Genomic DNA, 13,674 nt, shown 5'->3' with positions numbered 1-13,674 from the left:
CCTGTTTTATAAATTTATTTTCAATATTTGTGGCCAGGTTGCTAGGTTTATGGGGCTTTTTTTGTTTTGTTTTGTTTGTTTTAAATTTTTCATTCTTTATTTCAGACACCTCTCTGTCCCACCTGAGCCTGTCAGTCCTGCTTCTGTATTAGGGTCATGGGCATGGAGAATCCTGGGCCATCTCTTCCAGCGGGGCCTGGCACTCCCAAGTCCAGGAGTCCAGGCCGCTCGCCAGAGACCCGGTTCACTCAACACCTGGGACTGGCTCATGGAACACAATTGCGTACCAAGAATTTAAGGCTTTCATTGGACTGTGTAACATTGGGGGCATATAAAGAAATGCAGGTCTCAGTGGCTTCTTGCCTTTTTCTGTTTCTGGAACTTTCTGCTAATAGTTTGCTTCAGTAATTCTCAAAGTATGTCTCCCTGGATCAGCCTCAGGTGATTCTTGGGCCCATCCCCAACCTACTGGTTAAGAAACTTGGGGAGATGGAGGCCCAGGGTGAACCGCAGGCTTGGACACCTGTGGGGACGTTTTATTTTTGTTTTTGTCTTTGTTCCCCTCTTAAGGAAACTGCATTAGTGGGGTAGACTTAGGCATAAGGTAGAGGCAACTGAAGGCTCAGCCTCCACATTCTGGGAGCCTAACCGCTGGTGGCGAGGCGGCTGCGCGGCCTGCGGTGGTGTTGAGAGGAGCAAACTACTTGGGGTCTCAGCAGCAGGAGGAAGGAGGGGGGCACTGCCGCGTGATTGCGGCTGGTCTGCCTCGCTGGCCTGAAGGTGCAGGCTCCCCACACCCTGTCACCCTGTTCTTGGTGAGAAAAGAGGGCTGTTGTTTTCTGCTTGATGTTTCTCAGTAGTTGTATAATTTTTTAGTCAACTTCTTTTGGAAGTTGTGTTGCGTAGGGATCCAACCCCAGAGTTTCTGGTTTGTTTGTTTGTTTGTTTGTTTGTTTGTTTAACTCATGCTGCAAATCAGATGTGGACGTTTATTGAAACTGGGAAAATAGGAACTGCCTCTGCAGAAGAGGGTTAGGCGTGTGGTGCCTCACTGAAGAGGTTAGGTGCGTGCCCGCGGCATTCAGCAAGGTGGTGCATGGGGCCGGGTCTCAGGGAGGACCAGACGGACGGATGCTGACAGGTGGCAGCCATACCTCTGCATTGAAGCTGAACCCCACGATTGCTCTTGTTCTTTTTCTCTAGCACATAGATTTTTAAATTTGTGGGCAGATCATGCTTTAAAGGGAGAGCACAGAATACCAAGTATATCTTTTTAAGAGCATGGCGGGGGTGTGTGTGTGTCGTGTACACAGTTGACTCTTGAGCGGCATGGGCTGGAACAGGGAGAGCCCACTCGTGCATGGCTTCTTTTCAATAAACATACAGTTCATCCTTTATGTCCCTGGTTTTCACATCGTTGGAGTCAACCAACTACAGATTGAAAACAGTATTTTCATACCGCTGTTGGGAGTCTTTGGGTGCAGAAGGTTGACTGTATACATTGTTCTAAGCCATTTTATATAAGTGGATGGGGCATCCACAGATTTTGGTATTTACAGGGATCCTGGAACTAATTCCTTACAGATGCTGAGGGATGACACGGTGTTTGAGGAGTCAAAAAATTATATACATATTTTCAACTGCAGAGAGTAGGGTTTGGTGCCCCAAGTCCCTGCATTGTGCAAGGGTCAACGTTATACATGCTCTTGTTCCCCCGGATGGGCAGGATCTTGCTATCATAGATGTTACTAACCTGTGACAGATGATTGACAGGCACGTGGAAAGGGCCTTATCATGAAACACCCGATTTCCTGGAAAGAGCCACGGGAAGAAACCTACGTGTTAGGCACACCAGGAAAAGGAAGGGTGGGTGTGGAGTCGTACTGAGATTCTGAAACAGAGCACCTCGGAGTTTAGCTCGAGGCTGTGTGTTTTGTTTGCCTTTGCAAGCAGCCCATGTCTCTGTTTATTACCAATGTGTGGAGAGGTTGCTTTGTTGGCAGGTACTAATTCTGCTCTTTTCACTCTCTGCCTCTCCTGCTGCCTCCCAGGTTTCGAAGGTAAATGGAGTCACTCGAATGTCATCTCTGGGTACAAGTGCAACCAGTGCCAAAAAGATGCGCGAAGTCAGACCTTCACCGTCCAAAACTGTGAAGTACACTGCAACGGTGACTAAGGGGACTGTCACATACACCAAAGCCAAGAGAGAACTGGTCAAGGAAACCAAACCCAATCACCACAAGCCCAGTTCAGCTGTCAACCACACAATCTCAGGGAAAACTGAAAGTAGCAATGCAAAAACCCGCAAACAGGTGCTATCCCTCGGGGGGGCGTCCAAGTCCACCGGGCCCGCCGTCAATGGCCTCAAGGTCAGTGGCAGGTTGAACCAAAAGTCATGCACTAAGGAGGTGGGGGGGCGGCAGCTGCGGGAGGGGCTGCGGAATTCCAAGAGGAGACTGGAAGAGGCACACCAGACAGAGAAGCCGCAGTCGCCCCCCAAGAAGATGAAAGGGGCAGTCGGCTCTGCTGAAGCCCCTGGCAGGAAGGTGGCAGTGGCGGCCCCGGCCCCAGCCCCAGCGGAGAGAGCTCCGCTGAACGGACACGTGAAGAAGGAAGTGCCCGAGCGGAGCTTGGAGAGGAACCGGCCGAAGCGGGCGGCGGCCGGGAGGAGCACGCCGGGCAGACAAGCACACGGCAGGGCGGATGGCGCCTCCTGTGAAAATCGTTCTACCTCGCAACCGGAGCCCTTGCACAAGCCGCACGAGGCAGCGGCCAAGCCCGAGAAGGGGTCTGGACGGGCCGGGTGGGCGGCCATGGACGAGATCCCCGTGCTCAGGCCTTCGGCCAAGGAGTTCCACGACCCGCTCGTCTACATCGAGTCGGTGCGCGCTCAGGTGGAGAAGTATGGCATGTGCAGGGTCATCCCGCCTCCGGACTGGCGGCCCGAGTGCAAGCTCAACGATGAGATGCGGTTCGTCACGCAGATTCAGCACATCCACAAGCTGGGCCGGCGCTGGGGCCCCAACGTGCAGCGGCTGGCCTGCATCAAGAAGCACCTCAGATCTCAGGGCATCACCATGGACGAGCTTCCGCTCATAGGTAAGCCTCTCCCTGCCCGCTGCCCTTTGACAGGAAGGTGTGCTTCTCCGGGCTCGTTCACTGCTCAGGAGGAAGCTGGCACCCCATTCGTCCATGTCCTGCGCATTTGCGGGTACCGGGGCCTGTGCCCTCCCCGCTGGGCGGTCCCCTGCTGCCCACGGGCCAGGGCAGCGTCTGGGCTGATGGGATCCTGCCTCCGTGGGCCCGTCTGCGGGGCTGCCGTAGCTGAGTACCACCGAGGCAGGAGCTCACCCAGCAGGAAGGCAGGGGCTCACAGTTCTGCAGGCCGAAAGGTCAAGATCAAGACGCCGGCGGGGATGACACCGCAGAGGCCTCCCTCCTTTCCTGTAGATGGCTCCTTCTCCCGGTGTCCTCACATGGCCGTTCCTGTGTGTGTGTGCCCCTGGTGCCTCTTTTGTTACAAAGACACTACTCATATGGGGTAGGACCCACCCCATTTAACGCGCTTCTTTAATGACTTTCTCTCCAAATGAGGTCACATTCAGAGGCACCAGGGGTTAGGATTCAACATAAGAGTATTTGGGGGACATATTTCAACTCACAAGCTCTTATAGGCCTCAGCCCACTTCTTCTTCAGTCTGATCTTTGTCTCGTCATCCTCTTCATTTTTACTTGAGCTTCTGTTTCTTTGGTGACCAGCTTGGCCCCTGTGGAGCCCACAGGTCAGGGAACATGTGCACATTTCTCCTGAGACCAGGCGTAACTCTGGCTGGGTCGGTCGCAGAGCTCGGCTTGATGGCCCCTAGTGAGTGTACATCCTGGCCTGGAGGAACCCCAGGCCCCCCTCAGCGGCCACTCACACAGGTCACCTGCAGCCCCCCAGTCCGCTTCTCTCCTGGATCCTGTGCCCCAGGACTCACCCGCTATGTCAGGGACGGGTGGGTTCTGCAGAGTGGGGTGTCTGTTTGGGACATCTGGGTGAGTTCACTCACTTCCCTTTTAGCTCTAGATCCATGAAACAGCACATTCCCGCCTCCACTTTGGCGATCCGGACAGTTGGGAGGCTGGGAGGAAAGGAGACATTTAACAGTCATTTAAGTGTCAGGAATTGGCAGTAAGATGGCGTTCCTTGTGTGATGGAGGTTTCATTATTCCTCTCAGCAGGTGCCTGCCAGGGCTAATGCCTGAGTGAGAATCCCTTAATTTGAAAGAATTCTCCGTTTATGGTCCCTTGTCAGGGATGGCATGTGATAGACAGTGATCGAGGCCTCAGGAGCAGGCTGATCAGTGGCATGGCTGTGCCCCGTGTGCGCTCCGGTGTCTCAGCGGCACCCGGTCCTCCCGGCTGTGAGTGGGGTTCCAAGTCCTACTACCCACCCTGAGCCGCGATCTCTTAGGGCCGGGTGGAGTCCTCAGGTGACGATGTCACGATGACCGCCAGCGACCTTTTGATCAGAGCAGGATTTGTTTAACCGTGACTCTTTCCCACAGCAGCAGAAGGCAGGGAGACGTGGCACAGGGGTGTGCGTTCATGCTCTTTGCCTGGGGGTGGGGAGCACCATCACTGCCTAGCAGAGGGCCCACGGGCCTGAGTGCAGGTGACTCTAAGGACAAGGGACCTAGTAGTTTTGAAGCAGTTTCCCAAATTCACCAAAACGCGTGAGCATCCCAGCCCCTCGGGAAGCTGCTTGCTGCCGGGAGCGGGTCAGCAGGGCCTCCGCTGAGGGGGCGCTTGCCCAGCCAGCAGCCCGCTGGCCCTGTGGGCAGGCTGGTCATGGCAGGTGAGGAGTCGTTGCTGGATTTGCAAGAACTGTATACATTTTTAACTGCTCTTGGGTTATAATGATCTTAAGAAGGCAAACGGGCTGGCCTCCCGTCTAGTGAAGCCTTTGACTGAGCCACTGTGGCACGTTGGGGTAACTTGCTTCACTCTCTGCCTCTGCAAGCCGGCGCTGTTGGCTGCCAGCCCCAGAAGGTCTTGCTGAGAAAGACCAGAGTGAGGCCCAAAATCTGCTGGTGTTGGGGAAAACCTCCTCCCTAAGGCTGTTCCATTTTCCACAGCCAACCAAGTCCAGCGTCCCAGGGAGCAGAGGAAATGGCTGCCCACCCATTTGCGGGTCTTATTTGCAATGTGCCCGAGGTGGTCCAGGCACACCTCTGGTGGTCCCATGATGCCCAGCCCACCTCTGGCCTCAGTGCTGTTCTTACGCAGGAGCCCTGCTGCTTTTCCTTTTGTTATTGGATGTAAATGTATCCCTGCTCTCCAGAGACCTACAGCTTCTTCCTTTCTACTTTGCTTACCTAGTGTTTTGTTGCACATTTATGTCTTAAAAGCCAGTGTATGATTATTCTGGAAGATTTCCTTCCGCTACTGGCCAGAGGGAGGTTGCTTTCCCAGGTCCCATCGATATGGTCACGATGCAGGCATTCCAGCATTTTTGAGCGAATGTGCATTTTACAGTTCTGCAATTTGATCACAGAATGTAGGGAAAACTTGCCACTATATCCTTCGGAGGTGAGCGGTCCCTCCGAGTGCGTGATGAGTAGCATTAAAGGGCAGGCTGCTGGGTGCCCTTGTGAATATTGCCTGTCACCCTGGAATCCTGTGGGATCGAAAATAAGCAACCCCAAGTGTCCATGAATGTTGGGCATGTCTGTGTTTGGGTATGTTAGGTGTGTGTACGTGTGTGTGTGTGAAGCATTTGTATGTTGGGGATTGTGTGTGCATGTTGGACGTAGGTGTGTGTTGGAGGTGTTAGGAGGGGAATTACGACTGACAGCATGCTCTGTGTGTGTGATTTCCAGCGTCAGAGCTGTTCCAGGGGACAGTGGGACGTCGGTGGGGCTGAGTGGCACAACCTGGGTCCTTCCCTTCCCTCACCAGGGATGGGCTGCTGCTCCTTGTCCCAGTACACAGGCCCCCGGCTGTGGTAGGAGGGCATTCACCAGTGCGTGAGGAGACGCTGGAATGTTCCCTCCCTATGGATTTGAGTGACCAACTCTCTCCTTCCATTGGCCTCTACTTAAATGTCACCTCCTGGCATGCCTCCCCTGACCACCCCACCTAAGATGGCTGCCCCTGTTACTTTGCAGCCCCTCAGTCGTCTGTATTTGTCCCCGTAGGGCCCATAATTGCCTCCAGGCCCATCTGCATAGTGTATTCCCTGGGGCCAGAAATGAATGATTGCTGTTTTGACCCAAGAGCGTAGTGGCGTCCTGGTGCACACAGGCACCTGTGGGCTGTCTGGTGAAGGGAGAGGGTATTGATCGTGGTCCTTTTCACTGACTGACCCTGTGTTTACCCCCAGGAGGCTGCGAGCTCGACCTGGCCTGCTTTTTCCGGTTGATTAACGAGATGGGTGGCATGCAGCAAGTGACTGACCTCAAAAAATGGAACAAACTAGCAGACATGCTGCGCATCCCCAAAACTGCCCAGGACCGGCTGGCCAAGCTCCAGGAGGCCTACTGCCAGTACCTGCTGTCCTATGACTCCCTGTCCCCCGAGGAGCACCGGCGGCTGGAGAAGGAGGTGCTGATGGAGAAGGAGAGCCTGGAGAAGCGGAAGGGGCCCCTGGAGGGCCACACGGAGCACGACTACAACACGTTCCACCCGCTGCCCCGCTTTGAGCCCAAGAACGGGCTCATCAATGGCGTGGCCCACAGGAACGGCTTTCGCAGCAAGCTCAAGGAGGTGGGGCAGGCCCAGCTCAAGACGGGCCGGCGGCGACTCTTTGCTCAGGAAAAGGAAGTGGTGAAAGAGGAGGAGGAGGACAAAGGTGTCCTCAGTGACTTCCACAAGTGTATATATAAGGTAGGGCCCCTGTGCGGAGGGGAGGGAAGTGCGGAGTGGGGCCCTCAGACATCTGGCGGGGCTGGGCAGGGGCCGTCCACAGTGACCACCGCTGGGGGCCCTGAGGCCACCAGGCTGCTTTCTCTGGGAAATATAATACAGAGAAACGTCTGCTGCCTGAGGGGAGGCTGTGTGGTCAGGATCCAGGCTGCAGGCATCTGGCCAGCTGCGGCAGGCCCTGCCGTGCCCTTTGGGAGCCTTGCGCACGCACTGAGTCACTTGCCCACTGCAGGCCTTGCGTTTCCTTTCCGTTAAAGGAGCTGAGCGCATGCCCGGGTGCCCAGGTGCCCAGGGACTCAGTACCTCGAGTGGAGATGCAGTTTCTCCTCTGCTCACAATTTTGAGCCTGCCCTGTGAGCACCTCGCCTCAGCCTGGAGGATGGGAGCTGCCCATTCAGGCCTGGGGGTTCTCCCACAGTGAGGGACCAGACCCTTGGTCGGCTGGAGTGCTGGTTTTCTTTGTCTCCTTGTTTATTTTCTTCATAACCCACTTCCCCCACCCCCAGCCTAGCTTGACCAGTTCTTTCTGTGGAGAGAGGTCGTGATAGAGCTGTCACCTCGCATCTCACCTTTAAAGCTCTGCGGAGGGGGAAGGCAGGGAGATCCGGCAAACTGAGATGTGCACCCTGTTTTCCCAGCTCTGTCAGATCTTGTTGCAGCACCAGCTGTCCTGCGAGGCACAGTTGCGGGGACTCTGCGCTTGGCAGCTCGCCTGCCTCAGCTCAGCCGCAGCGCCCGTGGCCTCCTGTTTGGCCGGCTCTAAAGCCAGGCTTGGGGCCGCCTCCCTCCCCTGCCTGCCAGGGTGAATGGGGCACCCAGGGCAGAGCCAAGGGCGGCCTCTGCCGGGCTGTCTGGGCTTTGAGGGTTATGGGCCCTCCTAGGGGACCGTGTCCTGGGTTTCCCAGGAACGAGGGGATTTGTGGTGGTGTACTGGCACCCCTCGCGCAACAGCCCTCCTCCCGCCCCGAAGAGCCTGGCAGTCGTGTGTGTCGGGGTGTTGCTTCTGCTGTGCCCTGAGCCTGCTGTGGGTTATCGCTGTCCCCAGCCACACTTCCCGCATTCCCATCGCGCCCGGAGGCAGGCCCTGGCCTGCGCCGCCTGGTGAACTCGACGTGGACTTGTGATGTGGGGCCGCCGCAGACACGCAGGGAGCCTGGGACGTGCCCCGGCCGTGCCCCGGCCGTGCCCCGGCCGTGCCCCTGCCCCTCCTGAGTCCGTGCCTGGAAGCCACGCCTCTGACCCCCCGCTGCCATGCTTCTCTTCTGCTAGGCTTTGGGCCCAGCCCCGCTTTCTGGAAAGAGGTTGTCTAGAACTTTTTCAGTTATTAGACCCAGAGAGGGTTCCCCTCTTTGCACGTTGCCTTGCAGGGACAGTGGGGGTGGGGAATGGCTGCCTGCAGCCTGCTGACGTGGCCTCCTCCTGTTACACATTTTAAATGTTTTATGAAAAGGGAGAAGGTGGCCCATGGACTGTAAACTCAGAACTTTGGGTTGTGCCTCTTGAATGTTTGCCTGAGAAGCCCTCCGCAGTTGAAACCGCTCATTAAATACTATGACTCTGAATAGCCAGCACATGAAATAAGATATTTTCTACTTTAGAAGGCCAGTTTTATGAGAGTGAGTTGGATCCAAGCAAGAATTTTTCTGCAAACATGCTTGGTCAAGGGTATTTTTAGATTTCACTGCAAACATCTCAGAGCAGGGCCGTGGTGCCACGGTCAGAGCGGCTGGGCGCGCACCGAGGCCGGCAGCCACGGCGCGCGGGGCCCGCACCACCCTGGGGCACAGGCCCTGCCTTTGTTAAGCAAAATTAGGTCCCTCCTAGTAGTTAGGTTTTCATTTTGTAATGAACAGGATGTCAGGAGAAGTTTGGAATTGTGCGGGTGTTTTCCCTGAGTTGGCACCCTATGGAGTCACTTACAAAGCTGAAAAGCGAAAGCTAATGCCAAAACCTTCACATCAGCTGCTCTGACTGTCCTTCCAAGGACAAGACTCTGCCATGCGCTCTAGAGCTGTTACTTTTTATGGGGCTGCTCCAGTGTCACCTCATCAGGGAAACCTTCCCTGTCCATCCTGCTTGTTCCTCCGGTCACTTGGCCCTGGCTTGGTGCCCTCGGTGCCTCCCCAAAGCCTTTCCATACTTGAGGGCTGCATTCCCTGGGCAGAGTGGAAGCTCCACGGGGCCAGACAGTGTCGGCTTTGAGTGCTGCACTCTCTGAAACCCCTCGAACTAGGCCTGAGATACAACAGGTGGCTCAGTACATATTCCTGTAATTAAGGTCAGAAAAGAGTGAACGGCATGAATCTTACAGGTGTGTGTCTGTACAGCAACACATCCTGTAGAATAGGCTGAACATAGGACCTAACCTGGGACTCTCAAACAAGAGCAGTGAGCTGTGTGACTCAAAGTGAGCACGTCGTTTTGAATGTCACTGGGGAAAGGGCAGCAGGGGTGGGATGTTCGACCTTTAAAGGCACCACATGCCCTCCCTGGGGAGGTGTGAGTGGGACAGCAAGAGAGTCACCAGGTTACTTCTGTCACCCTCGGATCCACAAGTTTTTCACATGGCGAGGACCTTCAGGATGTAGACGTCGCCCTAAGTTTCTGTCTCTCAGGATCTCCAGGCTTCTCTCCTGGGTCTCTCTTGATGCTCACAGTTTCTTCACTGGCCCACAACCTGTATCCTCCCCTCACCTGGGTAGCCTGAGGAATTCTGCCTAACTTCCCACATTGTACCCATTTCTCCAGAAAGTAAAAGCTGCTCTTTAAAAAGAGGACCGTGGAAGTAAGTGTACTTCTTGTTTCAAATGTGCTCCTGCCGTGGCCTCCTGGTGCACAGCCCGTTCCTTCCACACGCTGGCCTGCTTCTCCTGTAGCTGCGACGGCCGTGTGTCCTCCTCCCCCTTTGTTGGCACTAAGGAGCCTCCTACCTCCTCGGCGTGCGTTAACTCGGGGCACAGACCGGCCCGGCTGCAGAGAGGCGCCGGCGGAGCCCGTGCCTGGGGCTGGCTTGGTGTGGGGTTAGGGCTCACTGCGTTGCTTAAGCTGGACTCTCTTGTTTTCGTTCTTTCCAGGGAAGGTCTGTTTCTTTAACAACGTTTTATCGAACAGCAAGAAACATCATGAACATGTGCTTCAGCAAGGAGCCCGCGCCGGCTGAAATCGAGGTGAGCTAAACTCGTCCTGACCGCGTGCTGCCCAGACCCCTGTTGGCCCAAGGAAGCCCGAGGGGTTGGCCGTCTGCTGTGTACTGGGGCAGCCAACAGTTTTAACTCCAGTTAATCTAAACTTCCTCAGAGTCCAAAAAAAGGTGGAACGAAGAGAGTGAGACTCCCAGCTTGTCCCTGACTTACCCCAACCAGAGGCGGAGAGACAGAGGCCAGGGTGAGCCGGGCGTCCCCCCAGCTGGCTGCCGCTCCTGCCCTCTGTGTGTCTGTTATGCAGGAGAATGTTTGGAATTCCCTGAAACCATAGTTGTGCTGTTCTTCTCCCCTGTTTTATTAGTGGGATTGGCAGATGGCCATTTTTATGCTTCTGCCAACTCTGTTCTTTGAGTCAGTGCGAGGCTGGAAAGATAGTGTGCGCCTCTGTGCCCAGATCGGTTGGGGGAGTTTTCTGTGAGGCGCCCCGGGACAGAGACCAGGTCTTTTCATTTACCTCCCCTTGGCCAGTGCCCAGCTGAGTGTGTGAGCTTCCAGACGCTGACATTGGCGGGCCCTCGGCAGCACTGGGTCCTGTCAGGGAGAGAAACCAAACTCCTATCGTTTGTTAGAGGCAGCTGTGGGTGAGCAGGCGCTGTCAACTGCGGCTTGTCTTTTGATGTCTAACGGAAACCACGTCTTGTGTTCCTCAGGGGCGGATGCCACCTCTTCTGGATAAAACCCGGGTTGACCACTAGGGGGCCCAACCAGCCTGATTTGACCAGGTTCCCCCCAGGGTGGGACTGGCAGGGCATCAGCATCAGAAGTACAGGAGGTTCCACCTGGGTGTTCAGGCCCAGGTTCCCAGCTTGGCGAGTTCAGTATTTTCTGTCAGCACTGCTGGCGTCCCTTCCAGGTCTTGGGTCTCTGCTGTTGCACACAGGCTACCCCAGCTCTGTGCTCTCGGTGCCTGCTTTGCACACGATGCTGCGGCCTGACTCCTGCCCTATCTCCCAATGTTGGCCCTGCCAAAGCCAAATTCTATCAGCCACAGTGTCAGGCGGGCCCTGATTCTGGGACACGTGTGGCTGTAACAGTTGCTTCCAGAGAGCTTACGGCATTTGTGTTAGAGACGTCAGAGAAAGGAACTTGACTTTTTGGAAAAAGAGGCTTTGGTTGCATAATATCCATCCTTGTGGGCGTCTCTGAAGGTACAAGGTTTCATGCCATCCATAGCACGAGGAACGCTTAGCTTATTTTAGTTTCCTGCTCGAGCATTCATTCTCTCTGAAAGTCCAGCTTTTGCTTTAGCCGTTACGTAATATTTAAACACAAAGGAAAGAGGGTTTGCTAAAACCCAAACTTTTCTTCTGAAAAGTCTGAAAAAGTTTAGCAGACGCCCCTTAGCATCTGGTTCCTTCAAAGAAGGCTGGGCCATCCCCTCGGCCAGTGCTCAGCAGCTGGAGTGGCCCTCGCTTAGCGGGGGGTCCTTCCCTCCCCTGAACCTTTGTTAATCCACCAGAGGTCGCCGTGGGTCTAGTACATGGGTGGCAGGGCTGGGACTGTCATCAGCCCCACCAACCAGACTGTCACTTCCTTCCTTACATTCAGGGAGCTCTGTTTAAGGCCGTTAATGGTGTTGAGTTTATTCTTGGGTTGGGGTCTTTGGACCCCTCCAGGCCGGTCCCTCCCGGTGGAAGCCGCAGGGTATGGGGGTGCCCCTGCGGCATTGCCGGCAGCACCTCTCTGAGCGGACTTGGACTTGGTGATGCCGAGTGGTTCTTGGTTAGGCTTCCTCCTCGAAAGGTGGGTCCAGCTCAATGGGCTTTGCTAAGATTAGGGAAGATGAAGTGCCTCTGGAACGATAACTGAGAACCAAATGAAAAAGTGCCTCTGCCTGTGGGGAGCTGCCTCAAGGTCGCCGCGCACATTTGCCCGCGCACATTTGCCCGCCTGCCGGCGGAACGCATTCCTGGCCCACTCTCTGCCCGGCGCTTGTTTAGATTGGAGTCATCGGGCCACCTGGAAAGCTTTTGAGACTGGGCCCTGATTCACTTGGCTTGGGCTGCAGCCTGGACGTGGGTTTTATTCCTCAGAAGGTCCTCACGTGCAGCCAGGGCTGCCAGCCCTGCGAAGAAGTCGGGATGGGTGGTCAGTGCAGGCGTGTGGGGCGTATGTGTGTCAAGGTGCTGGGGCTGGAAGTATATTTAGTTCATTCTAAGGACCATAGTGACACGTCTTTAGCCTCCTTCTTATCTTTGCATTCCCTGGCCTCCTTTCATTTAAATGACTTTTCAGTGGCCGATAGCCTTAAAGTTTACCATCTTAATCATTTTTAAGTGTACTGTTCAGTGGTGTACGTACATTCATATTGTTGTGCGAGCGTTTCCCCCTCCCTCTCCAAAATGCAGGTCATCTTGCACAACTGAAACTCTGCACCCATTCTGCAGTAGCACCCATGGCCCAGGCCCCCACCCCTGGCGGCCACCATTCTGCTTTCAGTCTCTATAAATCTCACTACTTGGGGTACCTCATGGAAGTGGACTCGTACAGTATTTGTCCTTGTGTGACGGGCTTGGTCCGTGTGGCATTATGTCTCCACGGTTTGTAGCACATATCAGACTTTCCTCCTTTGAAGGCCGAACGCTGGGCCACCGCATGGACGTTCCGCCTCTGGCTCATCCATTCATCTGCTGATGGAGACGGATTGCTTTCGTGTTTTTGCCATTGTGAATAGTGGTGCTTTGAACATGGGTGTGCGGATACCCTGTTGGAGTCCCTGCTCCCAGTTCTGGGATCCACCTGCAGAGGTTCCTCGACCATCACTGGCCTGCTCGTGCTCTCTTGGAGGCTGTTCTGCGATGGGCTCTGTCACCGTGCATTAGTGTCCCCGTGTTGTTCAATTGAGCTGTGCCCTGTGGCTCAGGCACAGCAAGGGTGCTGACTGTCCCTTGCCTCTCCCCACAGCAAGAGTACTGGAGGTTAGTGGAAGAGAAGGACTGCCACGTGGCAGTGCACTGTGGCAAGGTGGACACCAACACTCACGGCAGCGGATTCCCAGTGGGAAAATCAGAACCATTTTCAAGGTAAAGTTGGATTCTGTTGCCCACATTGGGGACTCGATGGCATTCCTCCCTGCCAGTCTGTGACAACCTTCTCCTTTCCTCGGCAGGCATGGATGGAACCTCACCGTCCTCCCCAATAACACAGGGTCCATCCTGCGTCACCTCGGTGCTGTCCCTGGTAAGTGATTCAGCTGCTGTCTTGAGGGCCCTGAGGTCCCCACCTCGGCAGGTTGAAGAATGAGCATCACCTCGCTGGGAACCAGAGCTAGGCAGCTCCTTTCAGCAAAGCTGGAAAGGGACAGGGGATTAAGGTATAGAGTATATACGTTAAAGGCATTGATTTGTAGGAAAGAGAATAGGATCGTAATTAAAGTCTGTAAATATGTGAAAAGGTGAATAAATCACAGCATCTAGAAGCAGGGCAGGGCAGGTGCTTAGTGACCAACTTCTCACCTTGAAATTGGTATTATATTTTCAAATCTGAAGTCCTGGCTCCGTTGGACGGCATAGGCTCCTAAGGGGTACATTCTATGCAGGTATTTGGGAAAGCCGGGCGCCC

The 13,674-nt window shown here is 54.9% G+C and overlaps 1 protein-coding gene across 3 annotated transcripts in view; it reads left to right on the top strand.

Moving 5' to 3' along the window:
* The window catches only part of JARID2 (jumonji and AT-rich interaction domain containing 2), a 245,285-nt gene that overhangs the window by 216,812 nt on the left and 14,799 nt on the right, over positions 1–13,674 (top strand). For all 3 annotated transcript variants that reach the window (XM_054591874.1, XM_054591876.1, XM_054591875.1), the window contains 5 exons: positions 2,052–3,099; positions 6,369–6,871; positions 9,985–10,077; positions 13,018–13,136; positions 13,223–13,293. In XM_054591874.1, the coding sequence (XP_054447849.1) occupies positions 2,052–3,099; positions 6,369–6,871; positions 9,985–10,077; positions 13,018–13,136; positions 13,223–13,293 (1,834 nt within the window). The remainder of the gene's footprint in view (positions 1–2,051; positions 3,100–6,368; positions 6,872–9,984; positions 10,078–13,017; positions 13,137–13,222; positions 13,294–13,674) is intronic.

This window comes from Pteronotus mesoamericanus, unplaced genomic scaffold (genome assembly GCF_021234165.1).
Source record: "Pteronotus mesoamericanus isolate MK-2021 breed Mesoamerican mustached bat unplaced genomic scaffold, CSHL_Meso_final scaffold_31, whole genome shotgun sequence".
NCBI lineage: Eukaryota > Metazoa > Chordata > Mammalia > Chiroptera > Mormoopidae > Pteronotus > Pteronotus mesoamericanus.
Note: the sequence above shows the minus strand (reverse complement) of the source record. Positions and strands in the feature narration are given on the sequence as shown.